The 24952-nt window shown below is 40.9% G+C and overlaps 1 protein-coding gene across 2 annotated transcripts; it reads right to left on the bottom strand.

Annotated features, from left to right (window-relative positions):
- Nucleotides 1-8136: 8136 nt before the first annotated feature.
- Nucleotides 8137-24752, bottom strand: LOC147152057 (moesin a-like). 2 transcript variants are annotated; one of them, XM_086023926.1, is made up of 15 exons: nt 24639-24752; nt 24045-24092; nt 23761-23844; nt 23556-23651; nt 23271-23393; nt 22638-22789; nt 22467-22550; nt 22248-22394; nt 14393-14489; nt 13480-13643; nt 13224-13354; nt 12871-13031; nt 12190-12282; nt 10022-10255; nt 8137-9379 (listed from the first exon to the last, which is right to left on the bottom strand). In XM_086023926.1, exons 1-15 carry the CDS (start codon nt 24645-24647, stop codon nt 9215-9217), a joined length of 1788 nt encoding a protein of 595 aa, XP_085880052.1. In that variant the 5' UTR covers nt 24648-24752; the 3' UTR covers nt 8137-9214. The 2 variants fall into 2 exon arrangements, with proteins under 2 accessions (XP_085880052.1, XP_085880053.1); XM_086023927.1 differs by lacking the exon at nt 24045-24092 and having other exon boundaries at nt 24639-24742.
- Nucleotides 24753-24952: the final 200 nt, after the last annotated feature.

Genomic DNA, 24952 nt, shown 5'->3' on the forward strand with positions numbered 1-24952 from the left:
TGGAGTAAAACAATTGTACATATTTAACATGAGAAACAAGTTCTTAATACTCGATGAAAATGGCAAAAGGTCATGCTAATACATGGCAAACCGTATCCATACATCCAAAGAAAAGCTGGCTCTTGTATTCTACCTGTATACCCTGTGAGCCTTTTTTCGCACCACACTAGTGAGCAACTCTGGGGGAACGTTATTGCCTTCACATTCTTTGAGACTTGCATGGTGGAAAAAGCCAGTATCTCTTCCAAGAGCTACCTATCTATCCATTCCAACGTGTGTTCCCTCTGAATGAACTTTTTGTAGAGCTGGTGATGTCGTTAAAGCACTATGCTGTTTGCTTCCTGCCGCTCATCTGGATCAGTTAATATTCCTGAAGAAAAAAGTTGAAGTAGAATATGTATACTGTAATCTGCTGAGATGTTGAGAGTTGCAATTACAGCGGTCTGTGAGTGTAATTAATAAACTTTATGTGTACACTTAATAGCTTTACTTTAATACCATTTCTTTTCAAACGAGCGTGCACTTTTTTGTTCCTCACTGTTATATGTAAAAACATGATGTTTTTGCTGTCAGAGATACATCTGCTTATGGTGAATGTTTTGGGTCGATTGACAGATTGTGAAGAAGGAGTATCATGTGTCCAGTTAGGGTCGCAAAGTGTCTAGCCAGGTTAACGGCAAAGTGTGGTGTGGTCATCCATGTTCATTCCAGTGTCAATCTGTGCCTGTGAGTCTATCATCATCAAATCTCCTGACCTTGTAGCTCTTGAAATAATGGTGGTAAAATGACTCAATCCAAAAAGCTTCAATGCAAGCTCCAAAACACAAACAGTAACTGGTTTTCTGGGTATGATGATGGGGAGAAGAAATCAGTATAAGACAGCAAAACAAACACATCATATTGCCAGAACTTGAAATATCCAAAGTCTGAGAGAGTACTTATGAATCCCTGGATTTGCTTTGTTCCTGATGACATTGTCAGCACACCACTAACATGCATAACACCAGGATGACTTAAGGATCGCATAACCTTTCTCATGTCCATTGCTTGCATGAGTTGGTAAGCAAACAAATAGATGCTGATGACAGAATGCGCCTTTTATGTTGCCGACTCCTCAAACAAATAAGATGTCTTCATAACGATACAGTTGGTGTCACAGATACATTCATGTCATTTTTTAGATCATATTAAACCCAAAAGCCCATTTCTAACTACACTCCACAAAAATATGAATACAACACTCATGGTTTTGCTCCCATTTTTTATGAGATGAACTCAAAGGTCTAAAACTTGTTCGACTCACCATTCCTCTCAAATATTGTCCACAAACTAGTCTAAATCTGTGATAGTGAGCACTTCTCCTTTGCCGAGATAATCCATCCCACATCACAGGTGTGCCATATCAAGATGCTGATTAGCCGCCATGATTAGTGCACAGGTGTGCCTTAGACTGCCCACAATAAAAATAACACTCTGAAAGGGGTAGTTTTGTTTAATTCGGGGGCGGGGGGTCAGGGGGGATCTGGGGACTCAGAAAACCACACACCACACGCGTTGTCTGCCATCTGCCCTGAACAGTGTAAATCGGGATTCATCTGTGAAGAGAACACCTCTCCAACGTGCCAAGCGCCATCGAATGTGAGCATTTGCCCACTCAAGTCGGTTACGGCAACGAACAGGATTCAGGTCGAGACCCCGATGAGAATGACGAGCATGCAAATGTGCTTCCCTGTGACGGTTTCTGACAGTTTGTGCTGAAATTCTTTGGTTATGCAAACCAATTGTTTCAACAGCTGTCCGAGTGGCTGGTCTCCGACCATCTTGAAGGTGAACATGATGGATGTGGAGGTCCTGAGCTGAGGTGGTTACACGTGGTCTACGGTTTTGAGGCTGGTTGGATGGACTGCCAAATTCTCTGAAACATCTTTGCTGACGGCTTATGGTAGGGAAAAGAAAATTCAATACACGAACAATAGCTCTGGGTGACATTCCTGCTGTCAGCCAGCCAATAACACCCTCCCTCAAATCTTGCGACATCTGTGGCATTGTGCTGTGTGGTAAAACTGCAACTTTCAGAGTGGCCTTTCAATGTGGACAGTCTAAGGCACACCTGTGCACTAATTATGGTGTCTAATCAGCATCTTGATACAGCACACCTGTCAGGTGGGATGGATTATCTCTGCAAAGGAGAAGTACTCACTATCACAGATTTAGACTGGTTTGTGAAAAATTATTTTAGAGAATTGGTGATACTGTGTGTCATGTCATCATCCACACCGCTTATCCTGTAAAGCACAGGTGTCAAACTCAAGCCCCGGGGGCTGGATCCGGCCCGCAACCTCATTTTATGTGGCCCGCAAAGGTAAATCATTTGCATCAATTTCATGTTTCTTGGAAATTGTTTTCACAACACTGAGATATGAGATACTGCAATGTGGTATTTGTTATACCACCATTTGTTATATATATAATGGTCCACTATAAAATAAATTGAAAAATAATTGAACATACAGTGGTACCTCTACTTACGAACGTCTCTTCATACGAAATTTTCAAGTTACGAAATGCCTCAACAGGAAAATATTGCCTTTGTTACGAAAGAAATTTCAGGATACGAAAGGTAAAATACAGTGCGGGCTGCTACTTGCAGCTCCAGAGTTTACCGAATGCAACGCAACATACTCATAGCCACTCTGCCATTGGCTATTACTGAGCATCTTCCTGGCATCCCATTGGCTAAGAGGGACCTCTACCGTATGCGTATATGTGTGTAGATACACTGTAAGAAAAGCACTGTTGTTTTTACGGAAAAAAAACGGCAGCTGTGGTTGCCAGAATAATATTGTAAAAAATATCGCAGAGTGTTAAACACATTACAAAACAACCTGTAAATTTGACAGTTTAAAACTGTAATCATTTAAAAAAAATTACATGCCAAAATTGTAAATTCAACCTCAATTTTCAGTAAAAGTACAACGATGCCGTTATTAAACAATTTTTTTCCTGTAAAATGTACATACAGTAGTTGCTTGTTTTACATCAAATCCCATTCAATTTCACTGAATAAGGAAGGAATTAAATAATACAACCCTCCTTATCCGTGTTGGCATTAACAGCATTTAGGTAAACAGTGTTAACTCACAACCTTAACTTTAGATTAACAGGGATGTCACTTAACGATGTAACGCACTTACGATTATAATGACGTTCAGTTTCGCTTTGTCTTTAAATCTTCGTCAGAAGATGACAACTGCTTTGCCTTTACACCAAAAAGGTTATATAACCAGGCGGCACGGTGGTCGATTGGTTAGCACGTCCGCCTCCCAGTTCAGAGGTCGTGGGTTTGATCCCGGCCCCGGCCTCCCTGTGTGGAGTTTGCATGTTCCCCCCGTGCCAGCGTGGGTTTTCCCCGGGTACTCTGGTTTCCTCCCACATTCCAAAAACATGCATGGTAAGTTGCATGGGACTCTCTAAATTGCCCCTAGGTGTGACCATGAGTGAGTTTGTCTCTGTGTGCCCTGCGATTGGCTGGCAACCAATTCAGGGTTTCCCCTGCCTACTGCCCGAAGACAGCTGGGATAGGCTCCAGCACGCCCCACAACCCTTGTGAGGATGAGCGGTATCGATAATGGATTGATGGAAGGTTATATAACCATGGCAGGGAGGCCATTGTTTGTTGTGCGGTCCTCAGGCATGGTTTCAAAAGTACAGTGCATACATGTCCAGAATTTTGCTCAGCACATTCATGGTGGAAGTGGGAACAAACCTAAATTAAAAAGTAGTGTTTAGAATTGTGGAAAATTAATCTATTTTTGTGTCATCGTGCTTTTTAGATATGAATTGAATTAATAAGACACCACCCTTGTGAGGATAGGCGGTATCGATGATGGATGGATGGAAGACACCAACGGCAGTCTGCAAAATGGTTTCAGTGACAATCACTCTGATTGGCTGCCAGCCAACAAATGCAAATCAGTGCATGAGATATACAAATTTGTAAAATGGTATACAATTTATTTCCGTTCTTTTAACCAAGCAATATTGTATTTTTAACTGTATTGCATTGGTTCAAGTATAACAATATTTCACTGTGTAAAATACAGTAATATATCAATTCTACAAGGAAATATGGTCCTATTCACATATATTAACTGTGAAATTAACAATTAATAACTGTTGTTTTTTTTGTTTTTTTTTACAATATGTTGCCTTAAAATATACACCGATTCACTGTTATCCATTTTACAGAATTTTGATGTCATGATTTTACAGCATATTGATGTTAATTTTACAAACATTTTTTACAGTGTAGACAGGTAGATAGATATACATGTGATAGATATGTCTATGTAGCGTCCTCGTCATTCGCCCCCCACGGGACATGAGGTGTTTCTTTGAATTAGAAACGATTAAAAGAAAAAAAGGAGAAAATCGTTTTTTTTGTCCATACAAACAAAGCAAGAGATAATAGAAAAGTATAAAAATGGATACGTTTGGTTGATCTCGCCAAAGAATATGACCGTAATGTATTGACAGTCGCCACGTTATTAAATCAGTTCTTTACAAAACGCCAGGCAAAAAACACTTCTGAGAGACAACATGAACCAAAAGGGGAAAAAGCGATGAGGACAGCAATTAAAAGGAAAGCGACCGTCATTTTTACTCTTTACTCTATTCTTTGTTTTTTTACATTATGCACAACTCTGATTTATCGTGCAATAATCTAATTGTAACATGTATTTGTTACATGTTTTAATGCATTTTTATGCTTTATAAAACATTTATGTCTGAATATTGGGGGGATTTGAACTGATTAGGGCATTTACATGGAAAACGCATCCCTACTTACAAAATGTTCTACTTAAGATATTTCTTCCAGAACCATTTAATTTCGTAAGTAGAGGTACCACTGTACAATTACTTAACGGCTTCTAATTTCAAAACTAGCTATCCATCAATTTGTTGTGTATGTGCGATCCTACAAAGCAATCATACAGTACATTTATATGCGTTCACAGTTAAAACTGCCCTCCGAGGGATACCATAACTACGATGTGGGCCCTGACAAAACATGAGTTTGACACCCCTGCTGTACAGGGAAGTATTGGAGCCTATCCCAGCTGACTATGGGCGAAAGGCAGACGACACCCTGAACTGGTTGCCAGCCAATTGCAGGGCACACACAGACACCGTCACTGAGCTGAAACCGATCCCACGCTGCCCGCACACAACTCAGGTGTGTGTACCACTACACCATCAGCATCCTGGTGATACAAGTTTTGACCTTTGAATTCATCTCATAAAAACGGGGAGCAAAAACAAAAGTGTTGCGCTTATATTTTTGTTGAGTGTAGAATGGTATTCAATTGAGCACAGACCAAATAAATAAAGCCACATAATCAGGGCTGCGTTTAAGTGATGTGCATGCGCACTGAAATACCGAAAGCGCACAAAGTTTAAGTTTGTCACTGCGCATTCGTATACAATGCATTTTTTGCAATTTCTTTTTTGTAGACGTGGCTAGAACGGCTCGTTCAAATTAACAACTCGTTTGAGTGTTCTGAATGGAATCACTTCATGTACTGATTAAAACTCTCCGGCAAACCACTCCACTTGGCGGACTGCAATGTTGTCGCAGTGGCCTTCGTAGACACATCGGCCTCGTTGTGCAGCCTGTGACGGTCAAAGTATGTCTTGCATAACACCGGTCAATGGTGCAAAATTGAGGATCACTTCCCTAGAGAATTGCACTAAATTAGCTGCTCTCGCAGTCCCATTCTGTGCGAGACCCCTTGATGTTACCCCCCACCCCACCAAACTACAAGTATTGGAGCATGTTTAAACATTGCTACATTCATTCAAATGAATCATGAAAGGAGTTTCTCCCTTTTCAGTTACCCTCGCTGATGCCTTTCCAAGGTGCTTAAATGTTTAACGCACACAATCGTTACAGCTAGGAAGCCAGGTTACAAATGTAACTCTATGTGCAAAAATGATGAAGTTAACCAAACTGTCCCTCCTCGCCTGCCATACTGTGAGCAGACAGGGAACAGCGGGATGAACACTACAGCCTAATGCAGCATACTCGTTAGGCTCTCCTTAATTGCATTTACAAATGCATCATTTATGTTGCCGCCCCACCTGCCATGCCACTTTGTGCAACCGCACATTTCGTATATGCCACCACTGACTGTAAAGGCTCTATTTTCATGCCCAGCAAAACTCTGGCCTGAGGTATAGTCTAAATTCGCACAGGGGCGGGCTAGACTAAGCAGCATGCCACATTTTGCACCGTTGTTTGCGTGAACTTCGGAAATTAGATATTGCACGTCTTATTCCCGATGACCTGCTCCAGTATAAGTGCAGTACACACCCATGATGTGCAGCATGCCATGCTTGAGGCACTTTCCAAGATGTGCAGTTTGAATCATTAATAGTTACAGATAAAAATCTATCCTCTGCACTTTGAGTGGTTGCAGCCCTTTTCAGACTTCAATGAATATTATTAGTTAAAAAAATGTACAGAACTTATTTTTAACTGTAGCTGTTTTGCCAAAATGTAATTGGACTTGAGAACATCAAGTGCTGGTGTTTTTTCATTTGTCTTAAGGCGGTCTTGGGTTGTGTGTCATTTGTTTTTGACTAAAAAACATTTTACACTAAAACAATTTAGTGTTTGTTGTAGATCTGGAGTAACCCTCATTACGAGTCATGAGTGACATATTCTTTGATATTTTTTTCAAATAGTTTCCTGTTTCAAAAAAAGAGTGGGACGAACAAATTTTCCCTTCAACACTTACAGTGCCATTTGCTTGATGTCACATTTTTCTTTCAATTCCTCATTCCTCTTAGTTGCGCCAGTCTATTATCAGTCAATCAAGTAATCAGTCCTTGGTTTATATGGCAACTTTCATCCTTAAAAAGAAGCACAAAGTCATTCAAAAAGAGAAAGAAACAAGTCTCTCCCACCGGCCCGCAGACTCTGACACTATCATTCCGTGGGCCACCTCATAAACCCGTCCCATTTGTGAAAGCAGTTCCAGTTTAGTAAATGATTAAAATAGCTGAAAATGATAAAATCATTCAAGCAGAATTGCATGAACAACGGTGCCTTGTCCTCAAAGAATTGTTTGGGGTGGTGGGGATGGGGGTGATCAATCTTATGTAACCCCACCACCACCGGATTTTTTTCAATCCTTTAAATTTGCCAGGGTAGATAACAACATTCTTCTCTTGGTGTGTCACATTGACAAGACATCTTCATGTTCACTTAAATCGCTTTCAGCACTGCCCCTGGCGGTCTCTTGTTGCTACCAACTATATCTCTTCCAGGTCTGGAAATCAGGACTGCAAGAGGTGCACAACTGCAGGTTTCAGAGCTCCATATGCACAGGTTTTGATGTATAACTATTCACTTCATACACTATAGCCATGAGCAGTACTCTGAAAAGGCAAACATAAATCATGAGTGTGTGCAGGCTATAGTTACGAGCGCACTATCGTAGTTTAGGAAAACCTACAGTAGCTTTGCCTACCCAGGTTCTGATTTTAGCACTGCAGCGCTGAGTCTCCCTCAGGACGACAAATGAAAAGGTAATGAAGGTTTCCTTGCAGGCAGATGCCTCTAAATCATTGGATTGCAAGAGCAACAACAGAACCCGTGGGGGATGTGACAAATTTGATATAATAGTGAATAAGTGTGATATTAGCTTGCTCCATTTATAGTAAATGTGTTAAATACATCGGCGCTGATGGACAGAGAGACTGAAATGATAAAGATGACAATGAAATGAGATGGGGTGCTCTTGGAATAAAAATGCTAAAGTGAGTAACACTCAGTGTCGAAATTAGGATCAGAAGTACAGAGAAAGGCTTCCAGCTTCACTTCGTCATTCTTCACTGAATGAAAAGTCCGTATTGCACGCAGAATTTAAACAGATATTTTCCAACCTCACAGAACATGTAACAGCTGTACTTAAAATAGATGTCCTATTGCAGTCTGATAGCTGGCTTATATTCGAGTTAATCCAGTGACAACAAAGAAAAACAATCAAGTGTATTCAAAGGGGTGTATGGAAAGAGCAGCGGAATGATAAGATACGGGCTTTGCAGGAAATAAGGCGGACAGTGTGGGCATGGGCTTTTAAACATCATTTAATGTCATCATTTAATAAACAGCAGATGTGTGCTTTAGACTTACTTATTGGTATTAAAGGTTTTGAAGTAGTCATCACTACAAAGTCGTAAAAATCAAGATTGAGAAAGAGACAGATGACGGGTGGATGAGAAGTAAAAAACACAAAAATCAAAACAGACTAGACTGATTGGACAGACTGATTAGTAGCTACAAAATGCATACCTGACTCACTGTACTGTAATTTTCATCACGTATGACAAAAGTTGTCAAGCAGTTAGTGTAACAGTGTTCTCTGAACACTCTTCAAAGGCACTGAGCATTTTCATTTCAACTGAACTGCAACTGTTTTTGTGAAGTGCCTTATTTGGCACATTGGAGCGAGACTGCACCATGAGCTGTCAAATAGATGGTGTCTCTGTCTATTTTATTTTGATGAAGAAAATAAAAATTTGCATGTGGTGAGAACAATATGAAAAACTTAAATGCCAGGGCTCTAGCTGTATCATTTTATAGGGACATAAAAATAAAACAGAAAAGACTCATTTGATACATCACAAACCTGCACAATTTGAGATCCAGTAAGACAATTGTGTCAGAATACAATGAGTTCATCATTGCAGTTATACACGTCTTTAATTTCACCCCCTAAATTGGCTAAATAAGGAACAACTAAATATCAGAAACCCTCCCATTATAGTTTGACAATATTCATTCATTCAATAATCCAGTAATGTAATTGTTAAAAAGGAATACCTCTGTGTCAGTCGAGCCGGGCATTATTATCTATGAAAATGCAGTTGAAACTATTGGCTCTCATTAGATTGCGCAGGTGTACCCAACAATATGGTTACGGTTATGGTTAGTGTGCGTTTGCGGTAAGTGATGTCATTTTCTCACAGACCAATCTCAGATACAAAATTGAAATCAACGACAGTAACAGTGTATTATGTGTTGTTATCTTAAGTCTATTCATTCATTCTTAGATGCAATACTGTTATCAATTCAATAGTGCGCTACTTTTCTGTTTCTCGATTTGATCAAATTGAGTTAATCATCCAGTCCATCATTGGGCATTTCTCACATGGACTCAAATTCATCAATGCGCTGTTTGGTGTTGCCCTGACGAATCTGACGAAGGGTCTTGTATTTGTCACGGCCGGCCTTTACATTCTCTGCATGGATCAGGTCATTTGGGGTCTTTTTGCTCTCGTCCACAGCTCGAGCAAGCTCCGTACTCAGGAACTGAAAGAGAACACAGACACACAGAATGCAATCCTCATAGCTGAGACTATTCAAAAGCATCAGCCCTCTCTCTCCCCACGCCCCTCTTCTCCCCTCAATCCCAATCTGAAAACATTCTTTTGTCCACAGTTATTAAGTCCATTTTTGGGATGGAGATTCTATACAACATCATACGGTATCTTGTTTTGCCTGGGAAATAAGAGTCCGATTTTATTCCAGGACTAATAGACTTTGTGGATGGCATATGCGGCGTGAATAAAACCACTTGAATGACAAGCTACCTGCAATATGATACATTAAAACATGCTTTTTGGGGGCAATTAAGATGTCAACTTAAATAGGAAGTCAACACCCACATTTTTTTTTACAATTAATTGGTTATTACCTGCAATGATGATTTCATTTCTGTTTTCTGGGTAAATGCGCTGATCATTTAGGAAATATAAATAATGCAGCTCCAAGTCAGTCTGAATGTCCAACAAATACTTTGAAGGGGGAACTTTTTGAGTGGAAAGGATTCCTTCTTTGAGGAACATCTTTTTGGGACAACTTTGAGTGATGGACAGACATCTAAATCGAAATATCAGCAATACGGTGCCAAACCCCTGGAGCTGCTTCTACACTATATTCTTGTATCCATACCTTCAAGTTTTTCTGCAGTCTCTGGTTCTTCTGGGCCTCCGTGACTCTTTCCTCCTCACTGCGGTCACGTAGCGTCCCGGGAGACATCAACTCAGCACTCGCCTCGGCACTGCTCTCATCTGTCTCGTCGTGATCATGCATGTGAGGGTGGACGGAATCCTGGATGTGGATTCCCATTATTTTCGACTTCAGCTCCTCTTTGGTTCTCTCTAAATCAGCTTCGACCATCATCGCCTATCAACAAATACATTTACATATTCATGTAAGTGGACAACTGTTACAATTTTTGACACCCTCGCCGGCCATGTACACAATTAGACAGTTGTTGTGTTATTTCTGGGCCATGTCCACCTTTTAAGATCAACCTATTTTGTATGACTATGGAAATATTTCCCCTTACTAGAACTACTCACCGGACACAAGATTAGGTACACATTCTCGTAATAAAGAGATTCAACACAAGCTCGAGTCCAGGGGAGAATTATAATAATTGATTTGATCATCCATCTCTTTTCTATTTGTAATCTTCAGGATCACGGCCTGGGAAGGCAAGAGCTGGAGCTTATCCCAGCTGACTTGGAGCAAGAGGCAGACGTACACCCTGGACTGGTCGATTTAAAAAAAAAAAAAACTGTTCCAATAAGGGTCACTGATGGTGTAGTGGTACACACGCCTGAGTTGTGTGCGGGCAGTGTGGGATCGGTTCCCGCTTAGTGACGGTGTTTGTGTGTGTGTGTGCCCTGCGACTGGCTGGCGACCAGTTCAGGGTGTAGTCTGCCTTTCGCCCATTGTCAGCTGGGATAGGCTCCAGCACCTCACCGCGACCCTGTACAGGATAAGCGGTTTGGAAGATGACACATGACATTGTTCCAATAAAGTTGGGACGTTTTGTTAAAGTGTAACCAGGCGGTTAGTTGCGGCACTCCATTTTCCGATTGGCAGTGAATGTCAATATTGTCTGGCCGCCCATGCTCTTAAATTGGCTAACGCACGGCACCTGCGCCAGCCGTGGTCTTGCTCGCGGAAGCTGCGGTGAACAAGTTGTGGAGGGTGGCTCGCGTTGGTTGGACGGCCGAGCGGCGGTTGGTGTCTGTTTGGCTTCAGAATGGCAGGTGGTTGAAATTGCGAGGTGTTTGTGCTGATTCAAGGGACCAGAAACCTGTGAGTTGTTTTTCATTTCAGTTGGCCGCTGCTGTTTAATTAAATGAGCTATCAACTAGATTACAACAATACGCCAACAATACACTCTCCAGTGTGTTTTAATCCGCTCTCAAGGAGGTTAGCTTTTAAATACGGTAGATACATTTGACAAACTTTTAACAGAACCTTGACTGCTGTTTGCAGTGTTTGTCTGTTTGGTTGTTTTGCATTAAGCTTGAGTTTGCAGTGATTTTGTTTGTTACTTTAGTTCAGATTTGGTTTGCAATTAAAAGTGTAAAATATTTACTCATTTAAAATGGATTAAAAGAACGTATATATCTTGATGAAACTTGAAAAAATCGTTATTGCTGCCACTACTCTTGCTTATTCCTATTTGTTGCCAGACCCACCTGTACCATTTATTAAGGACAAAAAAGGGGCCTTGCCTCGGTTACAAAAGGAAAACCTTTTTACCACAAATTCAAATGACTACACTACAAAGTAAATGTATGTAAAATCTAAATCTTTCTAAATTGGTACTGCCTATCAAACACTTTGGGGGAATGTGTGATAAGAAAACCAACACAGCAAGAACATGCCAACGCCATAGCCAAAATTTGAGCCCCGAACCTCAGAGTGTGAAGCAGATGAGTTAACCATGAGGCAAAATTTGATGTGAAAGTGTACCTAAGGTCAAAATGCAGAATGTGTGTTTTTGTAATTACGGGGACATCGATGGAGATTGAAGTAGCGGTAAATGAATATATGGCTGTTTTGACAATGACACATTTCAATGTGAGCATCCAAATGCAGGGTTTTAAGTTGAAACCAAAATTAGATTTACGAGACTTTGGTTCACATTGAATGTCAAAAACTTGTCAGTCTTATTCATATTCTTGCCAGTGTTGGATTCCTTGCTTCTGTCTATCTTCGCTTATGCCCTGTTTACTTAGAAGTGTCAGACATCCCTCTGAGCTCATTTTGGATTCATCCTTTCTCTGGCTCCGGCTTCTTCCATGAATTCTCACCCTTTTCTGCCATCTCATTGCTTCCTCGTCCTTTTTCTTCTTGGCATCTTCCAGCTGGGAGATTTTCGATGTAAGCTCTGCCAGCTCAGTGGCCTATCCACACGTGCACACAAATGGGGAAAGAGTTAAGAGTGCTCCTAATCTAAGGTCACTGTGCTCTGTCTGTCATGACAAGACGTTTGTGTGTGGGCGCATGCATGCGTGTGTGTGTGTGTGTGGGTGTGTGTCAAGGTGCGTGTGTGCCTGTGTGAACGCAATCTCTTGGGTTCTATAGTGCAAACTTGAATTCCTTTCATGTCGAGAACCAAATTAATAATACTTAACTGTTCTCCATTTCACACATTAGCGTCCTAGCTCTTTTTTTTATTTGAAACTCGTCACAATAGTGAAGCATTGCAAGGTGGAGACTAGTTCCACACGTTAAGGTGTTAGAGAGGCAAGGAGATGCTCTCAAAAGTGATGAACTTTCAAGAGATTCTTCAAAGTACAGAGGGACGCCTTTTCTCGGACAGATATGAGTAGTTTTTCCACTTTCACGAGCAACCAACGAGAACCAGTGGATATACGTGTGTGGGAATGACGTTGATGAACTAGCGTCATCACGTTCACTCGGTATTCAAGCCGACATACATGTGATTCCATAAATGTAGGCTTGTGTAATGGTGAATTGTGGATATGTACCAGCTCTTCCTGACTCTTCATATCTGACTGGGGATGTTGTAGGAGGGCTTCTTTAGCTTGCATGGCAGCCCTGTGGTCGTTGTCCAGGCTCTCAGCTTCCGCCTGTGCAAGCGTCCTCTCCTTCTCCAACTCGAGCGCTCTGCGAGTCTGCTCCTCCAGCTCTGAAATATCCAGCACGCATAAAACACAACACAGCATATGCACTACTGTTACTAATAGTGTACACCGTATTGGGGAAAATTCTCAAATCATGAATATTTCAATATGGCAAGCCCCCTTTTTTTTTTTTTTTTTTTTTTAAATGTTCGCAAACAGAAGTAAATAGTTGTATTCTATTCCAAAAGTTGTCAGACCATCTTGAGCTCTCTTTGTCTGCTCCTCAATCTGTCGCAATCTCTCCATCAGCTCCATGGTCTCCCGAGCAATCTTCTCTGTTTCCTTCTCAGCATTTTCACGCTTTTTTTTCTCACTCTCAAGCAGAGCCCTGACAGGAGAATTGTGCATAAATACACATCTGAAACAACTCCATCCCCTGACAGTTCTTCCTTAAGTACAGAGAACACACTGTGAACTGTACAAAAGAGAAGTCCTTGTGTCCTTGCCTTTTACCTCTCCATCTGCCTCTTGTTCTTCTCCTCTCTTGCCTGGGCCTTCATCTGCTGCACCTCAATGGTGTCCGGCTTGCGTCTGCGCATGTACAAGTCGTGGTTTCCCATACACAGTGCCAGTATGCGTTTGTTGATGCGAAGACGGGGTACATAGAAAACAAAGTCCTATAACACAAAAAGCATCAATTATTTATGTTTTGATGTATGACACAGTATCTTGGCAACTAATTCATTGTGCAGTTTTAATATTGTGGAATTCTTGGACAAAATTAGTGATCATCAGTAAAATAACCTAATTTCAGTACAAACTGGGATTTATGCATGTGGGAACATGATCATTTCCCCTAGTAACGTGCGCCACCTGTTTACGGGCACAGTGAATAGATCTGAATTGGCATGACTGTGAAGTAGTCATTAGGTTTTTCTTTGTAGTTGTGAAACACTTTTAAGAATAAAACATCTCCAAGCTCAAACAATGAGTACTACATATTCAATGCTGGACATTTAACAAAAAGTTATACTTATACAATACAATACAACTTTATTTATAGAGCGCATTTCACAACAGCTAGAGCTGTAACAAAGCACTTGAGCCATTATTAGTTGTTACCTGAGCCCTGAGTTGTTGTGATGTCATTTTCAGTCAACAGAAGTAACAAAATGGCCGCCTCTTGAGATGGCTAAAAAGGGGTGGATTTTGCTGCTGAACTCATATTCCACAAACGCAATATTAAACAGAATGCCGTACTTCAACTAGTGGGCCTACTGGGAACATTTCGTCTTTAATTGAACAGACATCCATGAATTATGTCAAGCTAAAACGGCTGACATCTTGACATTCAATTTGTCTGCATAAGATCAAATCCATTTCTCCTAAATAAGCAATTTTGATGCACTTTTCATGTATTCCATACCGGAGATTTCTTGTCAATGGGTTTGATGACGAACTTCTTGTCATTGAAGGAAATATTTCTGATTTCACTCCAGGGGAAGCCAATCTTTGGAGTCAGCCTGCAGAATATTTTATGATACAGCAGAGATACGAATAATTAAAGTAAAACTATACAAAAACATGTATATTCATATAATAATTTCATTATGAATGGTAACAGGCTTAGCACAGTAGGTAGGTAGTGATGTGTGATGACACAGATTTTCCCTTCCAATTCGATACTGAGAAAATTTCAAGCCGGTATTGGCAATATTGATCTGATATCGATACTTTGTGCAAATACGCTTATGTGCCTTGTAAATCTAAAGTAGTGCATTTCAAATCACAGCTTCTAAGAATACAAGGCATCAAATTATTTATTTTTTCTAAACTTGTAAGTAGAGGTGGAATGATTAATCGCAAAACTATTCGATTTTCAATTAATAAGTCATTATTTTTGATAATCAATGAGTTGCTTCGGTACCTTTTTTTAAATTTACAAGTGTCCAAATGCTTGGAATTTCAGCTTCTCACACTAAATGCTGCACACTTTCTGTAGTCGTCCATTGAAGTGGACTGCTTATCCTTCAGTTAAATGAAAATGTGTTTTTGCTTTGGAAAGCAATGATCAAGATTTTTGCCTATTTTCTGACATGTTCCGAACTAAACCAATAGATAAATCGCATTAAATTTTTGTTTGTGCATTTTCAGCACTTTCAATTTGAATAAAGAGATAGAAATTCAAAATCCGATTCATCAATCAACTAACAAAATAATCTTTTCTCTCTTGATTATTAAAATATTCTTTAATTGCAGCCCTACTTGAAAGCATTTATTTATTGACTTTATTTATTTAACCTTAATTTATCCAGCTAAGGTTTCTAAGAACAGATTCTTGGCAGCAGACTGCTAAAACGAAGCAAAGGAAAATACATAGACAACAAAGGGGTAGCAGTCAGACAATTACTATTTTATAGCAATGTTTACAGCTGTTCTATCGCAATACTGTCAAATTAATTTGTGCAAAACTTATTTGTTTACTGGAAATAATGTATGTTTGTTTATCTACTGTATCTATGCCAGCAACACATTGTGACAGGCAGAAAAATTCCATTTACTATTAGCTGACCAGAAGTACAATAAATCTGTGTATCCGCCTGTTGTCATTGTAACCTGGATTTGCAAATGTTTCCAGTCTTCTGTAAATTATTTAGGACACGTGTCTGAGAAAGGCATCGAGACCAATCCAGAAAAGATAAAAGCTTTAAAATCCTGGCCAGTCCTCCACAAGCTGAAAGAGTTGTGATCTTTTCTGGGCTTTGTTGGATATTACAAAAGATTTATTAAGAATTTTGCTGCCATTGTTAAACCTTTGAATGACCTAAGCTATGGCTATGCTCCTGTTCGACATTCATTCAGGGTGAAGATCCCAGGATGCAAATACCTTGACCCAAAATTGCCTTTTGGAGGAAAATGGACAAGTGATCATCAGAATGCATTTGAAACAGTCATCTCCAGGTTGACATCAGCACCTGTCCTTGGATGCGTCAATACGAAGGTGCCTTAAATATTACATACGGATGCAAGCACAACAGGATTGGGTGCAGTGTTGTAACAAGAGCAAGAAGGAAAGGTGCAAGTGATTGCGTATGCTAGTAGTGGGTTGTCGCCAAGTGAAACAAGGTATCCGGCCCACGAATTGGAGTTTTTGGCTTTTTACAGTTGTTTTTGGCAATTTTACAGTTGTGACAGACATCCTATCACCAATATCCTCACTTAAGCACTGGATGCAGCAAGCCACCGGTGGTTGGCAGCACTGTCAACTTACTCTTTCAGACTGCAATATTGTGCTGGTTGGCGAAATCTGGATATTGATGCCCTTTCGAGGCGTTCTCATGTGGATGTTCCAGAGGACCCTAACGATAAGATTGTGGATCCTGTTCACCACATGACGAAGCAGTTGTGCGAACTTGCTGAATTGGAAGACGTCTCCCCTGAACTTGTGGAAGCCATCTGTCACAGTGGTTTAGTTCGAACATGCCAGTCAAAGTTTAGTCAAGCTACTATTGCGTCTCTATCAGCCTCTATCAATTCCATGCCCGATGGTTATATAAACGAAGGGTTTCATTGTTTACCTATCATAACATCCCTGTCTCACTCTGATCTTAAAAAGAAGCAGAGCATTGATCCCACCATTCGTGAGGTTATTCATCAGCTCGAAACCGGCGAAAAGGTACTCCCTACCATTTGAGATGAGTTACCCGAACTACCTCTTCTTTTGAGAGAATGGAATAGACTGGAGCTTGGAGATGGAGTTCTTTATCGAAGGAGACAAGAGAGGAACGAACGTACCAAGCAGTTGGTTCTGCCTCCAGACCTGCGTCCTGTTGTTTTTATTAAAGTGTCTCCACGATGACATGGGACACATGGGAATAGAGAGCACTCTTGACTTGGTTCGCCAACCCTTTTTCTGGCCTAAGATGGCTAATGATGTAGAAAGTGCCATCAAGACCTGTGGACAATGCGTGAGGCACAAAGCACCAGTAGAGAAAGCCGCCCCATTAATTAACTTCAAGACCAGTTGTCCACTTGAGCTGCTGTGCATTGATTTTGTTACGCTTAAACCTAACAGCAGTAGCACCAAAGATATTTTAGTGCTTACCGATCACTTTACAAAATTTGCTGTTGCCATCCCTACTACCAACGAGAAGGCTAAGACTGTGACCAAGTGCCTCTGGAATGACTTCTTGGTGCACTATGGTATCCCAGAGCGCCTCCACTCAGACCAAGGACGGAATTTTTGAATCTACACCGATTAAAGAGTTTTGCGAAATTTCAGGCATCAGGAAGAGCAGAACCACTCCTCAACACCCAAGGGGAAATACGGTCGAGTGCTTTAACCGCACTCTTCTCAACATGCTTGGAACCCAGGAAAACAAAGAACAATCAAAGTGCCGTGAGCATATCAAGCCTCTTGCGTGTAATTGTATGAGAAACCTATGAGAAACCAAGTCACAGGTTACACGCCATATGAACCCATGTTCGGCCGTTGTCCACGCCTGCCAATTGATCTAGCATTTAATCTACCTGTTAGAAAAACTCAACCAATTACTCACTCTGAATACGTGAAGAAGCGCCATTCATTTCTTGAGGAAAGTTACAAACTTGCCTCTGAGAATGCACTCAAGTCGGCTGTGAAAAACAAAACACGGTTTGACCAGAGAATAATGCCTAGCCGTCTTGAAATCGGAGACCGCGTTCTTGCTGTAATGTGTTCGTCTGCGCGGGAAGCGTAAACTGGAGGACAAATCGGAGCAAGGGATCTACAAGGTTATCAACCATGCTGGAGATTTACCAGTCTATACCGTGTAACCAGAAAATCAAGATGGTCCCTCTCGTTCATTGCATAGAGATCAATTACTCCCTTGTGGTCCCCTGCCAGTTTACCCCACTGATGATCTTTACACTGTTTCACAATGACAACCCTTAGCCAGACTCTTAACTGCTCTAATGCAGCGGAAGTGCTGGAGGAAGAGGATGTGGATCCAATTATTCCAGACATTTATCAGTTTCCTGCAGAATACACAGTCACAAAGGTAATAGGCCATGAGCCTCTCCCTCAAATCGCTAATAGTAGAGGTGGACAGACCCTACAACCCAGTGTCCAAGGAATTTTTGACCTTTCACCTATTGCACCACCTGGGGAGAGCTTGGATGAGGATGAGGAGTCCTTTGTGCCTAATTCACTCACATCTCAAGAGAGGGAAGGGACTTCTAAGCAAATGCCATCTGAAGTTCATCTCGTGGAACCAACTTCACTAGACCCTGTGCAGTTATCATTGGAGGATGGAGGAGATAAAATACTCACCGATGCACTTGACCAAAACTTAATTGCGATCGAGCTACTTCTGGAAGCTGAGCTGGACGATTTTACACCTGCCCAATCTGGGTCATCTATGGGTCCTGTTAATTTCAGTTCATTTATTTCGGCCGAAGCAGCCCCTCGAAGCGCCAACAACCTAGTCGCCTTACATATTCCAGCCTGGTCAACCCACTGATTTCTTTGTTTCATAGTTTGGCGAATGCATATACTGAAGCTCTTGATCGTGGTCCTGTCGTAGGTATTTTGGAGATTTAGGCATGCATCGGGACGTGCATGGAATAAAGAGGGGGAGGGTGTAACCTGGATTATATTTGCATTTACTACATAAACGGCGGTGATGTAGATGACGCGCTTGTGGACTTTGAACCAGCAGAACCAGTCAGACGTGATATATGGTTAAGATATATGTTTGTAGACAATGTCAATATCAACGTCTTTGTAACAGAATAGAGGATGGTAATTACCACCCGATTTTTTTTACATTAAAAATAGTGCTTCTCTTGCACTGACACTTTATTTTTACATCCTCGATTGAAACGGTAAGGATTAATAAACTCGGGGCTGTGTCCAAGCCACATGTCTAAGGTCTCAAATTCTTTTTTAATCGTGTTTCTGTCTGCTACAGGGGCTGAGATATTAATTATTTTGTAGGTGTTGAATTTCTGGGAAAACTTCAGGTTTTCCAGGGTAATTCCAAAGATGACCTTAGGTTTTGGGGAGCTGTTGAGCCATTCCATTCATCTACTGCAGCAATTACACTGGACATCCCTTACATCAATACATGTGTGAACTATGGCTACCTCAGACTTTCAACCATCATTGATCATCGATTTTTGGATTTAATTGTTCAAACATTGTAAATATTGTAAACATTTCTTTTTTCGTTTTGTGAATGCACTTGCATTTTTTCATCAGAAGTCTGGTCTCTGTGATTTAAACAATTGCCCCACTTCCTCCCTGAGCTGAACTTCAGATCTCTGAGCCAAGCCTAGAATTCCAGTAGAGTACATTTCACTTCTTTTATTTATTATAGCATCTGTATACAAAGCACACAAGTGTTACATCATGCATACAACAGAGTATGTCATAGTTTCCAGCAAGTATATCTGCTTTGATTTCAAATAAATATCCCAGCATTTCACACTGAATAAATTAATATCAGTAAATTAAGATTAGCTTGCAGCACCGAAGGAACGACAGTGTACTCTGTTCTTCTGTCCGTGATGTGTTCTCTTCATGAATGCTTTGCATTTTATGTTGTGGTTTAACCTGAGGTGTTTCACAAATTTTATCAGGTTTTCATAAACACCACAAACCACATTTTGACTGTTTGCAGCTAAAATAGCTCCACACATGACTTCATTTGTGCTTTACCAAAATGCCATTGTACAGCGTCAAACTGAAAATGAGCATCTTGGTGTGCCACTGCACTTACCAAAACATACTTTATCTACCTATGTGCGAGGAAAAGTAGTTCCTACCAACCACAAATCATTTAGACAAGATCTCAATAGTTTAGTACAGTATTTTTCTGCTTTGTTCCTGTAAATATACATTTATCTTGACTGACTGAAGTATCAAAAGCATTGCTAATTTGATTTGAGAATCGATCTTAGACCATAGAGATCTGGTATTAGGAGCACCGATCCACACATCACTAACAATAGTTTGGAAAGAAACAGAAAAAGAAGTGGTGTGCATATTTTGGTATCAATCCGACGCCAAGTAAATCCAAGGCCAGTTTTGCTGACACCAATGTTGATCAATGTTCTCAAAAAGTGTTTAGATTATTCATTTGTTAGATAATAACCATCAATAATGATTTTAAGGACTCTATCTAGCTCAGGAAATAGGATAATTTACTCAAATTCACACTTGAAATATCCATCCATCCAGGGGCGTGTTGGCCATTGGGAACTTCGGGAAAAGTAATGAAAATGTATTTTCCCCGGTCTATTTCCGGGATTTTTGAACCACGTGTTGGCTGCCCTCCCGCCCCCGATTAACTTTCGTTCGTAGTGTGACGCCTGCTGTATGAACCCCCCTCCCCCGTCATCTATTTTAGTTTCGCACCGTCTCTTCCACGCCCCCACGATACGCCAAGCTCCCCCCCCCCCCCCACGTCAATTATATTTAGTCTATTAGACGTCTATTTGCATTCACATGATAATTCCTTGATTCAGGGGCGGAGTGCGGATATCATCACAGAGGGGGCGGAGCATTCTCGATGGGCCCTTATGAAAGTCTGCATCGGGTAGTACTACTTCACACACAGTGTCCTGTACACTCTGCGGGTTTTGTGTGGAGAGTGCAAAATGGAGAAAAAGATTATCGTTGCCGTTTGTGGACAGCTATATAACACGGCCAGCTACCAATACCGGGACAAGAAAAAAAGAGACCAGGCTTGGAGAACCGTAAGCGATGAGCTAGGTATACCTGGTATGTTTATATTTATTTTATTTTTAATTTTTCTTTCTTTTTTTTTTTTTTTTTTTTACAGCTGTTGAACTTTACCAAGATGCCAATATTGTTTGCATTAGCACAGTGTCGGCCACTTGATTGCGGTGTTGAAAAATGCCATCATCGTCTACTACCAAGCGAAGCCCGTCCCCCCTCCGCTGTATGTGAATCAGCAGCTGTGGAATTAACGTTTCAAATTTCCCGTGGTCAAACGCCAGTGAATGCGAAACGCTCATCTACGATTGGTGTGAACGTAGCATTAGCCATCTCAGGGAGCAGCCACTTTGTCACTTCTGTTGAATGAAAATGACATCACAGTTGCTTAGGGCTCAGGTAACGACCAATCACAGCTCACCTGTTTTCTGAAGCTGAGTCATGATTGGTCGTCAGCAGAGCTCTGCGCAACTGTGATGTCATTTTCAGTTGACAGAAGTGACAAAATGGCCGCCCTCTGAGATGGCTAAAAAAGGGTGGATTTTGCTGCTTAAAGCATGTTCCACAAACACAATATTAATCAGAATGCCTTGTGTCAACTAGTGGACCTGCATAGAACACATTCTTGGAAAAAAATCTTTGGGTTGACTTCCACTTTAAATATACAATGTGTGTATTCCTTTGCTGTGGGTTTAGTTTTACAATAAAATCCAACTGGGGTGTCATTAAACAGTTTAAAGCAGGTGTGTCAAACTCATTTTTGTCGCGGGCCACATCGTAGTTCTGATTTCACTCGGAGGGCCGTTACGACTGTTAACCTATGTAAATGTGTGATCGCCTCATAGACAACTAATTGATGATCACTAGTTTTGAAATCACAAGTCAGTAAATGCTTTGTTCAACTATTTTTCAATGTATTTTAAAGGAAGAATTGGTAACAAAGGCTTGAAATATCGAATATATATATATTGTGTTAACAGTGAAGACAATTTCAAAAAACATGTCAAGTTAACACATGATTTGTCTTCACGGGCCACATAAAATGATGTTGAGGGCCGGATCTGGCCCCCGGGCCTTGAGTTTGACACCTGTGGTCTAAACATGCTCAGGAAGGGCAGAATGAATTTAACATCACATGCGGTCTCAGGTGGTGCATTCATCGTATGTCAGGAACTTGGAGACACACTGCACCGTTAGGTCCAAAGACAAAGACAGCCTCGCATGCAAGCGTGGCTCATTCCCCAATCGATGATGAGGGATCCACCAGGGCTGCCGCGCTATCCGTCCCCCGAATCCCGCACAGAGGGAGCGGAGGGGACACTAAAGCCCTTGCGTAAGCTTATTTCGAGCCTTGCTGGGCCCATAAGAAATTAAATGAATTGAGTGCAAGAGGTGTTCAAAAGAGTTGAAATCAGATTTGCTAACGAATCTGACATCATTTTGTGACGGATTAGCAAAAACGCACTTTTTGCATTACAAAGCATTTGGCCAAGATTTGAGCATTGAAGAGTGTTTAACTCTTTAAATGAACAGTTGTCGCAGCTGGGAGTTGAGGACCTACTTGTCCTTTTTGTCATATATGTTGAGGCCCAGGGCGTCCACTCCCAACCAGAGCTCTGTTCCTTTCTTGTTCTTGATGCTGAAGTAGTTGACCCCATACATTTCTAGATCCTGGGCTATCTTCAAGTACTCCACCATAGCGTCTTCCCTGTGACAAAGAGTCATGTCATGATGACAGAATCACTTATTTGCAGGGAAGAGTGCGTTGTCTCTGGTTTACCTTAGCACTGCCTTGTGCTCTTGATGCCACACCTGAACTTTTTCCTCCCACTGATTTTTATTCAGCTTGTGCTGCTCTAAAACCCTGGGTTTATCATTGAAGGTGACACACAGTTAGAATCCAGATGAGTGAATAAAGTTAAAGTTTGTATCCATGGGATGGAGTGACTACCTTTGGGGAAGGAGCTTCTCTCTTGTTAGGTAGCCTGGTACGTGGTAATCTTTCCTGTAGTCTCCAAGTTTGACCTGAACTGTGTATGAGGCCAAAAGCACTGCAGTCTCAGGTGGACAATAAATGTCGTCATTTAGGATGCTCTCCTTAACCTAAAGCAAAAACAATAGCAGCTGCTCACTGTTAGTATTTATATTATTATTATAACACACACGGGAAAACCCATGTGACTTCTGGGGTTTATTTGACGCACATGGATTCATTTTTGTGCTCATGAACTCCCTTGTGAAAAAACGAAGATAATAACCTTTTGCCTGAGCCATTGGGAAATCCCCAGAGGTTTTTGTGGCATTTATTTTAGTTGAGGTTCCTGGTTCGTATGTGCATCTACAAGGTACCACTATAAAACTAAACTAACTAGTTGTAGGTTTTTTTGTTAGTCTTGAACTTGCAGCTTTAATTAACATGAATGTAAAGTATGTAAAGCTAGTCATTTGGAGTACACTATAAGGTATAAATATTTAAAAAAGAAATTGCTACAACTTTTTGAATAATGAAATAGTAAAGTTAAAAACCTTGTTTTTTATTTTGTGTGCTTTCAAGATCACTGCCATTGGTTTTGTATTCACTAACCTGCAGAAAGAAGAGACGCTGTGTTGCCTCCTGGATAAGTTCTTCTGCAACATCCTCTGGGTAAAACTTTGCCCTGAACTTTATCAACAGAGGGTTGTCCCTCTTCACATCTTGAGCGGTCACCTGGGATTGGCACCCCCCAACAAAGGGATTTAACACAGCAAGTAGCTAATTAACCTCAATGGATCAACAGTCACGTTTGTGAGCATCTGTCAAGGGTGTGGGTAATGGGGCGGGTCATGTAAGAGATATGCCAACAAGCTGACACATAAACTTTCTTCTCACCCTTTTGTTGAGCTTTAGCCAGGTGGAAAAGCCTTTGCTATCCTGGTACTGGAGACCAAAGAACCACGTCTCCCTCAGCCCGATTGTTTTCACTATCTAAAGTTTAGATTGTGAAAACAATTGTTTAGATTCTAAACAGTGGCAATAACAATAGCATAACATTGCTGGTTAAAAAGGGCCTATTAGCAGGTGTTATACAATGTACCTGGTCAAAAAGTTGTTTGCCAGTAGTGCTGGGCAGGATGGCAAATTCCAGCTCAGCGTCCATGCTCGTAACCCGAACATTTATCTGCCGGAAAGTAACAAGAAACAGGAGGAAAATATTGCTGTTGCATAATCATCTGTGCTGTGCCACTGCAGAGGCTTTGGGGAACATGACGAGCAACAAATGAGTGGAAATGAACACTACGTATCTTTGTATGCTCTTTGAAACTACGGTCAACTTGATGGTTCTTGGGCAGAAAAGGGACCAAAAAGAGTGTTCCTTACATTCTTCTGTTCAACCAGGAGCATCCACTCACAAGAGGTTGGTGGAGGCTACAATCAAAAAATGAAGCCCACAGTAGATTTTTAGATGGGGTTCATTCGATGATAAATATGCTGTAATGAATGGGTCAAAACTATGGGTGGGAAAATATATCCGATATATGTCTTATTAACAAATCTTACAAAACAGTATCAATGTGCCAACATGTAACCCATTTTAATATGCTTCAATGAAAGTAAACACAATCCTGCACTTTAATGACAATTGTGTGTGTGATTCTCCTCCGTGTACTATACTGTAACTGTAAAAGATCTACAGTATTGTATATGACCAAGAAAAGAAAAATGGTTTGCTAGAGCAAGATACTACCAACAACAATAACATCCAGCAAATACAGTACAGCTACCATGCAATTATTTTCTCGCATCAACATGCTTTATTATATATTTTACCTTGCTCTATTCTATATTACAGTGATTTATTTTTAACCCAACAGGTAAGGATGCTAATTCTAAACCGCTACTACTAAATACATAAACTTCCTCAAACATACATTCACAATGTTGACCCAAACAATGAAAAGTTGCTATACTCACAGTTGACATTTCTCGTTTTCTTGTCTGTAGTCTGTAGTAAAACAATTGTTCTTAGGGGCGCTTGTCTCCTTTTCTCTGTGGAGTCATATGAAACCGCTTGCAATACCAACAAGGATTAGACGGAGTGAGAAAAGAGCATTGTATTGTTCCCAAGTACCTACCTCTCATTTAATCCAAAGGCAGCCTGAGGCCCAAGCATTGCTCAGAGGCAGACGAAGAACACGTCTCCTCATCACATTTTGATCATGTGTCACCTTGGACTGAGACGTAATCTTTGTCTTCCACAACTGTTTTGATTTGAATTTCCACTTATT

The sequence above is a fragment of the Filicampus tigris genome, chromosome 2 (genome assembly GCF_054856515.1).
Source record: "Filicampus tigris isolate MCC_2025a chromosome 2, RoL_Ftig_1.0, whole genome shotgun sequence".
Taxonomy (NCBI): domain Eukaryota; kingdom Metazoa; phylum Chordata; class Actinopteri; order Syngnathiformes; family Syngnathidae; genus Filicampus; species Filicampus tigris.

What these genes read in the sequence shown, in the direction of transcription:
- LOC147152057 (XM_086023926.1), bottom strand. An exon ending in GACAAAGAGAGCTCAAGATG is followed by an intron (nt 13,032 to 13,223) that starts GTCTGACAACTT and finishes TGGATATTTCAG; the next exon opens with AGCTGGAGGAGCAGACTCGC. An exon ending in TGAAGAGTCAGGAAGAGCTG is followed by an intron (nt 12,283 to 12,870) that starts GTACATATCCAC and finishes ACGTGTGGATAG; the next exon opens with GCCACTGAGCTGGCAGAGCT.